We start from the raw sequence: 8760 nt of genomic DNA, 5'->3' as shown, positions 1-8760 counted from the left end.
CCTTCACCTCTTATTGTTTTGTAAAGAAAAGAGGTGGTAATAAATAACTTTACAAGAGCAAATTTTTTCCTTTCCTCACATTTTGCGGTCACAGACATCCCCTCTCCAACAAGACAATTTGAAGGATACCTTTCATTGAAACCCTACCAGGTTTCCCTGTCAGTCAAGAAAAACTTCAGCCGTTCAGTCCTTTGCAAAAAGCTCTGAAGATCATCCATCATTCAGATTGATAAATTCAGACTCAAGTTTGAATTTATATATCGATCGTATAATGACAGGACAAGGGAGAATGGCTTTAAAGTAAAAGGATAGGTTTATACGGAGTATTAGAAACAAATTCTTCCCTGTAAGGGTGATGGGGCCCTAATACACATTGGCCAGAAAACATGTGGCTGCCAAATCTGTGGAAGTGTTCAACACCAGATTGGAAGCAAAGTTATCTAGTGGAAGGCAACCCTGCCGATGGCAGGTAGTGGAAGCAGACAATATTCCATGGTTCCAGGATGATTCAATCTCCAGAGCTATAGCAGGATGCCAGAGCTGCTCCTCACAGACTTCTGCCTTCCCCTGCCCCTCTGCCAAGGGCAGTGAGCCTCAAGGACTGAAAGGACCAGAGAGAGCCAAAGAGGGACACTTGCACCCACCTCACGGGGAGCTCCTTGGGAAGCATTTTCCTTAAGAAGCAAGCCCCTTTTCTCCAAAGGCGTTTCCCAAAACATGCAGCTTTCCCCAGGAACACCAACGCACTCTTAAGCCGTGGAAAGGCTGAATTACTTCTGGGCCTTTCAGAACAGGCACTCCAGCTCCAGCTCCTGTTCCCCCAAGTGTGTTTCCAGGTGCTGGTTCAGACGTGCAGCCCCAGGCCCTCTGCAAACACAAGCTGCCCGCTGCCTCTTCACCTGCCTACACTCCTGCCTGCGCTCACGGCAGCAAAACCAGGCTGTTCCCAGCCAGAGACCAGGCCCTGCTCCTGCAGGATGCTCTTGCCAGCACCTTCCAGGACTCTGTGCTGGGCACGCAGCACTTTCCATGCTGGCTCTGAACAGCCTTTGGCACACAGAGCACAACCTGGCTGGCTCTGCCACCAGCACACCCCAAGCACAAGCAGAGGAGGAAGAAGAAGCGAGGGCTGTTTTGCTGCCATCCCCAGGAGAGACTGGAAGGGTGCCCTCCCTCTGGTCCCACTTGCTTGGCTTTCTGACTGGGTCTGAGGCAGGGGCTGCCATTCCTCACTTGTGGGGACCAGAACCGCACCAGGATCCCGGCACTGCCTGGCAGCGCTCCGGACACTGGCACGGTCACACGTCCGACTCTCAGGCACTGTGCTGCTGCTTCATTTGCTCTCTGCAACACCCAAAGCTCTCTGTGAAGCCCTGATGCTCTCTGCTTCTGCCTTCTTCCTGACCCTGTGCAGGGATGGAGCTTTGCTGTGCTTTCAGGAAGCTATTCTTGAAACCTTCCAGCATTCCTCCAAGCTCCTTTGCGCTCCATGAGTGCTTGCCATGGAATCCCTCCCAGCTGGGTTCAGAGCATACTCAGGGTGGCTCTTCTAAAACCCAGGGGCTTCAGGGTGCAAAGCAAGACCTTGAACTCCACAGTGTTGCAGAACTGGAGCTTCAGCACAGAGACCCTTTCAGCTTGATCTGCCCTCGTTCCTCTGCATCTCTGCACAAGACACGGTGCAGAAGAGAATCGCAGGAGGGGCCTGTGAGTCCCAGGGCTCTGGATTTGTGCTGCTTTAGCTCCACAGAGATGCAGGTAAGGGGGGAAAGGAAACTGTTTATTGATGGAAGGGAAAGGGATGAGATAGGGGCAAAAAAAAAGAGGGGATAGTCAGGGTCTGAGGGCTGGAGGGAGGGAGTTTTTAACAGGGAGGGAGAAGGCACAAGCTACTGAACTTCCCACAGGCTCAGCTGAGCTCAGCATTGCCCGTGTCTGGATCTGCGTTGACAGTGAGTGATGGTGGTCTCCTCACTGTCTCCTGGTACTGTTCTTGGGACAGTGGATCATTGAATCCAGTAGATGACCTTAGTTCTGCAGATCTTGTTCCAAAAATTGCTTGCATTTCCAGGTTAAAGGATGATGGGCTTTCATCTTCGCTCATGGCTTGAAGGGCTGGAAGACAGAACTACCATAGTCAAAGCCCAGACCAGTGACGGCACCCGGCGATTGTTCTACTAATGCCATCCCTCGCAGTTGTGGCCATTGCCACAAGAGAGGAAGGGCCAACGGGATCAGTTGCAAGGTGTTGCCTACGAATCCCCCTGCGCACATCCCTAAAAACTCTGTGTGCTCTGCCCACGCTGCCCTCTGTCCACACAGGGAGCAGAGTGCTCCACAGCCGGGGCATGGATTGCAGCTCCTCCTGCCAGCCCCGCTGCCAGCCCGCTGCCCTCACTCACCCTCATCGAGAACCTGAAGCTCTCCTGGCTGTCCCCTCAGGCACCGCCCGGCCATCCCTGCGAACACAGACCCTGTCACGGCTCTGCCCAGCGGCACAGCTCCCTGCCAGCGGCGCTGCCAGCCCTGGGGCCACTGGCCCTCGTGGCCCGGCAGGGCTCAGCCCGGGCCCTTGCCGCACGCTGCCGCCCAAGGGCACGGCTGCGAGAGGGCGGCAGCAGCCCCGAGGGCAGCCGGGGCTCCGCGGCGCCGGGCCCGGATGGCAGAAGCTGCCGGGGCAGCAGGCGGGGCTGGGGCCGAGCTGCGGTGGGGCGGGGAGGGAGCACGGGCTCACCGATGAACCTGACGGCCGCCTCTCGCAGGGGCTCCTGTGGGCTCCGCAGGTAGGGCAGGGCCTGGCGCAGGTGCTCGGCCGCTCGGCTCCTGTCCTCTGCCAGCTGCGGAGAGCGGCGGGAGCGAAGGGTCGGGGCGGGCTCTGGCCCTTTGGCAGGCGCTGCCCGCGCCCGGGCCCGGCCTCCCCTGCCCGCACAGCCCTGAGGCGCGGCCAGCAGCCGCTGGCCGGGCTCTGCAGGGGCACAGGGCCGGCTGCTGCCCGGGGAGCCGCGGTGCCGGCCCGCCCCGCAGCCCCGCTGGGCCGGGGCTCCGAGGGCAGCCGGCTCGGGGCCGCAGGAGCCTGGAGAAGAGCCCGTGCGGCCCCTGCCTGCAGCGCTGGGCAGGGCCACAGCTGCCAAGCGCACACAGTGAGCGCCGCGCTCAGGGGGCTTCTCCAGCCTGAGCCTGGCGCTTCCAGGCCGTCCTTACCAGGCACTCGGCGAACTTCCATAGCTTCTCCTTCTTAACTACCTCCTTCAGAGCCCTCTTCTTCAGGAACCCGGCTGCATGAAACAGTGTTGCGACAGAGGCCTGGAGAGCAGCAGAGATGCAGAGATGTCCCTGCAGTTCAGGGCACAGGAGCCGTGTCCCTGTGCCAAGGCCTGGAGGAGGCTGCAGCCCGCCAGGCACCAGGGCAGGAGGCAGCCGAGCCCCCCCCCCAGGGGACCGGGGCAGCCCACGAGTCCTCACCTCTGCCAGGCGTTGGTTTTCCTCATGGCAGTGCAAGAAGAGTGGGAGCAGGCTCTCGCTCACTATTCTCTTCATGGGCTTTCTTCCCTCATCCACTACCATGTCCATCACCTTTTGAAAAAGTTGAATGGAGAGCATCCGCACATGGCTGTTGTCCTGAAGTAAAGCAAGTTGAAAAGTCTTAAGCAAAAATTTTTCCAGGCCCACCTGAGCAAAAGCCTGAAATCCACTGGGAACAATGTTTCTGAGCATCAGCCAGGGTTGGGGCTGGGGACAGAGAGGCTTACGTGGTCAAAGAGTGGTAGGAGAGCCTCAGCCAGCCTTGGAGCGGTTGTGTAAGATACCATGATACCCTTGTACTGGAGAACATTCATGAAGACAGAGAGGGACATCCTGACCACCTCTGTATCTGCATCACCCAGCAGTTCCACAAGCCGTTGAGACAGCATGCCTATTCTTCTGGCCTGTGTGGAAGACAAGGCTGTGCTGTGAGCCATGAACGGCTCCACCAATACCACCCTGGCACTGCAACCCCACCCTGCAGCCACAGGGCCCAGCAGCCAAAGGCCTGTCCCAAAGAGCTCAGGGAGGTGAGGCAGGAGAGCTGGGAGCATCTGTGTCAGCTCCTGAAGCCCAGCCAGCCCGAGGGGCTGCTTTCCCCTTCTCACCATGGAGGTATCCTTGATGAGCAGCACAAGGCCTCTGAGCGCCAGGCGACGCCTCTCCTTGCACTCACTCTGCAGGTACCTTGCCATCATCTCCAGAACACCATCCCTACATTCACACAAGTCCATGCAATCCAGGACCTGAAAGGCACAGGGCAGTGACAGGGGACACACAGGAGCCCAGAACCGCACAGGGCTGGGCCCAGACAGCAGCACAGGGCACGGGCACCGTCCCAGGCAGCTGTGGCTACGAGAAGACACAGAGCTGGGAGGCAGCTCAGCAAGGCAGCGCTGGCCATCAGGCTCACCTCCACAAGGAATGCCAGGAAGGGCAGATCCCAACGATGCCGCACTGTGCTAAGCATCCCAAGCAGGTGGCATGCAGTTCGGGAACACAAAGGGATCAAGTCACGGTGCATCTCCCTGGCAGGAGGAAAAGGGCACTTTGATGCTGAAGTGGAGGGATGGCAGGGGCAAACCTCTCTCAAGACTGACTCACAGAGATCCAGTCTTTCCCCAGCATCTGTAGAGGCAATGTGGGCACTTTGGGAGGTTGCCCCTTCTGAGCACCTCCTCTCCCAGCCTTTTCCAGTCTGTTTGGCTGTCCCTCAGTGACAAGGCCCTCTGGCCCATGAGCACGGGCACCCCCGAATGTCAAGGACAGAGGGGCCATGGGGGTCTCACCTGGCCAGCAGACCCACGGCATAGTGCTGGGTGTCAGCACAGAGCAGCGTGTCCCAGCCACGCTTGCGCTCCATGGCCATCACCACATTGTCACACTGTAGTCGGCTGAACAGGGACTTCATGGTCTGCATTGCAAACCTGTGTGCAGAGCAAACCCAGGTCATTCTGTGAGCTCTGGCTCCTGCCCTGGGGGCATGGGAGAGACAGGAGGACTGGGATAGATGACCTGCTGGGGTTTGATTGAAGGTTGTGTTCTGCCTGGCATTGTGTCCAAAAGGTGTCTACATCCTCAGTTGAATGCACGGTGCTGTCAAAAATTTGAGCTAACAGAGCCACGAGGAAGTGAGGGGCATAAATGTGCATTGCCTCATGGGACTTGGGCACCTGGACCATCACCCACAGCACCAGAGTTCCCTGCGGAAGAAGCAGCCCGAGGCAGCGCTCAGTGCCGAGGTGTCCATGGGGCAGGGCCTGAGGGAGAGGCAGGGGGAGCAGCGGGCCTGGTGCCCCCTGAGCCTGTCCCTGGCCCAGGTTTGAGCACAGCGCCTGAGGCACTGAGAAGATGGAGAGCTGCTGGAGAGGTGACCTGGGGGTGAGCAAGGGCCAGTTCCAGAAACTCACAGCCAGGGCAAAAACATCTGTGTCATCTCCATCAGAGGTGAACATGCTGTGCAGAGGCCAGTCCTCTATCACACAGAGCAGAGTTGGCAGCACCTTCTCCAATGTTGATCTTGATGAGCTTATGGTCCTCCACATCATTACAGCAGCTCTGTGGGGTTGGAGCTCAGTGTCAGGGGGGTCTCAGTCACAGTACCATGCCCTGTGCAGCTGTGACAGTCCCAGCGCCCTGAGGGGCAGGGAGGGAGCCTGGCAGTGGCAGCAGGCTCAGTTAGCAGAGGGGTCTGAGGGTCCTGGACCTCTCCACCAGTCTGGCAGGCCCCATTGGACAGAGTGTACAGGGCAATGGGCCCTAAAGGCTGCTGAGCCCTGAGCTCTCAAGGGCCCCCCGTACCTGTCACACGTTGGGGCACAGCGCAGGAGGCTCATCACCACACTAGCAGGGTGTTCTTCAGCCATCCTCAGAATGTTCATGAATAGCCTGACATCAGCACTCTCAGGGGACATCAGTCTCTCGTGCATGATCCTCACCATGGCTGGCACCTGAAAGAGGAATGGGGGAAACTTGGAGTACTCCTTGAGGAAGGAGATTCCCCAGCTACCCCTGAGAGGTGCTTCCCTTCTCGCCACAGTGTGCTGGCCACAAAGGTTGAGATGGGCAAGCAGATGTGGCTTGATGGGCTGCATGATCCTGGGAGGAATCCAGCCATAGGCACTGGATTCTTATTACTTCTGATTACAAACATGATTATCCGTGAATAATTGTGAGCAATAATGACAGTTAAACTGGGGGTAGTGTCAGTGTTTCTTATGATCTCAGTTATTCAAGTGTCTTAATTGGACTCATTTGTTACCTGGTCAGCCTTCACTATGTAATTAGACATTTCTGCACATTCAATTGATGCTATGCTAGCATCAATTGGCCTGGAGCTAAATTTGTCTGAATCCTCTGTGGTGGTCTTTTTACACCGAGTGAAATTCAGAAACATCTGTAGAAGAGCAGAGAAGAGAGGGATGTCCTATGGAGTGCTCCAAGCATTGTGCTGGGCTGAGCAGTGACAGCAGGCCCAGCCCAGGTGGGGATGGCTGCAAGTACCTGCAGTCCTCTGCGGAAGCAGCTTTGGCCTGGATCCTGCTCTTCTGTCTGCTTGTTCCCTGGATCATGGCAAAGAGCGAGCGCAGCCACAGCTGAGGGGCTGCGGGAGAGGCCGGAGAACAGAGCCCAGCCCTGCGCTCCCCAGGCAGGGACAGCCCCGGGATGCCCCAGGGGATGGAGCACGGGCACTGCGGGGTGTCTGCCCGGCCCCTCTTCTGTCCTGCCCCTGGGCATGTCCCCAGGGGATGGGATGGGATGGGATGGGATGGGATGGGATGGGATGGGATGGGAACAAGCTGGCAGCAGCCATCAGCCCTGTAGCCCAGCTCTGCCACTCACCATCCTGGGACCGTGGCGCCACACTAGGCTGCTTAGCTGGGGAAGCTGAAGAGCCTTTGTTCCTATTCACCCAGGACTGGCCTTGGCGTTTCTCTGCCATCCTAAAATCCAGTGTTGAGACCACCTGAAAGAGAGAGGCCCTGGAAGAACTCTGAGTCAACAAGACTTACAGTCTTGCCTCAAGGGCACTGGCCACAAGGAGGAGAGATTCCTCGGAAAAGTTCTAAGTCACCAAGTCCCACGATCTGCCCTCGAGGGCACCTGCAAAAAGGAAGTCCCAAGGAGGCCACAGGTCACTACGTCCTGTGGCCTGGCCTTGAGGTCACCTGCAGCACGAAGATCAAGGGAAAAGCTCCGGGTCAGACAGGAACGAGTGCGCTGTGCGGGGGCTCCTCACGGCACCGCTCTGTCCCGTCCTGTCCCGTCGCGTGCTCCGAGCACTGTGCCGTGGCCGTGTCACCGTCGGCTCTTATATCACCACACGTCACAAAGGGTCCTTTGACACCCTGTCCTGATCCATGCCATGGTGACCATGCTGCATCGTGTCACAAAGGGCCCTTGCACATGCTCCCACCTGCCCTGGGGCTGCCCCCAGCCCACCCAATGTGGCCCATGATGGAAGGAATCCCTCACCCCAAGTGTCGAAGACAGCCCAACAGGATCTTTAGGAACAGCTCAAACCATCAGCAATCGCTGCCCTGCTCTGCGGGCTCAGGGCATTTAAGAATCCTCACTTCAGGAAAGCTTTACTTCCCAATTGCTCAACTCAAGTAGTTGCAAAAAGTTGCAAACTTCCCAAATAAATCTCAGACATGGCCTGAGAATGGAATTTGAGATTTGGAAGTTTGTTTTCCATCTCAAAGCAGCAATTTATTTGCCTTATCATCCCTTGAGAGTCACTTTGCAAAACAACACTACAGAGAGGCAGAAAATAGGCCATTCTTTGGTTTGCAAATGGTTTTCAAGAGAAGAGATGATAACATAATAATTCTGTGAAGGAATAAAAGCTCACAAGGAATGAAAGTCCACTCAGTGTTCCAAAGTTAGCCAAAATAAATGAGTAGATTGCAAAATGGCTAATCCTCCTCCTGGTATAGACATCTTAGTGGCTCCTAAAGTACAGCTGTCCCCTTTTCTTCTCTGTGGGACAATCAAGACCACTAACAGAAAAAATCTCAGCTATTCCTTCAGCCCTCCATAACCAAAGCTGGGCCAAGCACAGATGTTGCCTTCAAACTGACTCCAATTCCAGCCTAGACCTCTCACCTTCCAGACAACTCATTTCCCAAGATGCCTGGCACAGCCTGAATCAGTCCATGCAGATGGTGGGGCTGTGTTTCCACTCTTAGGGCTGTCAGTTCCAGGTGTCCTGCATGCCCCTCCATGTAAAAGCAAACTGAGTCCTGCACTCTGCTGCCAAAGGAATGGAGAAGAATGCATTTGCAATGTCAATGGTGGCATCCCACCTTGCTGCCTTGGACTCCAGCTCATACTGGAGTTCCAACATTTGTGGCAAGGCAGCGCTCAGCGGTGGAGTCACTTCATTCAAGGCACGATAATCCCCAGTCAGTCTCCATTGTCCATCAGATTTGCACAGAGGCCACATGGGACTGTTGAAGGGTGAGTGGCTTTTGCTGACCACCCCTTGGCTCTCCAGCTCACGGATCATCTTGTAGATGGGAATCACAGCATCTCGATTTGTCCGGTACTGCCGGCGGGGCACTGTCATGGTGGCAATTGGCACCTGTTGCTCTGTTACTTCCAGGAGTCCCACTGCAGAGGGGTTTTCTGACAGTCCAGGCAAGGTGTTCAACTGCTTAATGCTCTCTGTTGCTACAGCAGCTATTCCAAAAGCCCACCTGAACCCCTTTGGGTCTTTGTAGTAGCCGTTCCTGA

At 56.4% G+C, this 8760-nt stretch overlaps 1 protein-coding gene across 1 annotated transcript; it reads right to left on the bottom strand.

Annotated features, from left to right (window-relative positions):
* Positions 1–1759: 1759 nt before the first annotated feature.
* LOC306804303 (maestro heat-like repeat-containing protein family member 6) lies at positions 1760–6364 on the bottom strand. Its single transcript, XM_079310696.1, has 13 exons — positions 6284–6364; positions 5824–5972; positions 5433–5580; positions 5038–5225; positions 4812–4949; positions 4436–4550; positions 4131–4268; positions 3750–3926; positions 3463–3618; positions 3202–3303; positions 2735–2837; positions 2403–2459; positions 1760–2115 (listed from the first exon to the last, which is right to left on the bottom strand). The coding sequence occupies exons 1-13, from the start codon at positions 6311–6313 to the stop codon at positions 1910–1912; spliced, it is 1707 nt and encodes a 568-aa protein (XP_079166822.1). The 5' UTR covers positions 6314–6364; the 3' UTR covers positions 1760–1909.
* Between the last annotated feature and the right edge of the window lie 2396 nt (positions 6365–8760).

The sequence above is a fragment of the Erithacus rubecula genome (assembly GCF_903797595.1).
Source record: "Erithacus rubecula genome assembly, chromosome: 8".
In the NCBI taxonomy this organism is placed as follows: Eukaryota; Metazoa; Chordata; class Aves; order Passeriformes; family Muscicapidae; genus Erithacus; species Erithacus rubecula.
This window is presented reverse-complemented; position numbering and strand designations above follow the sequence as displayed.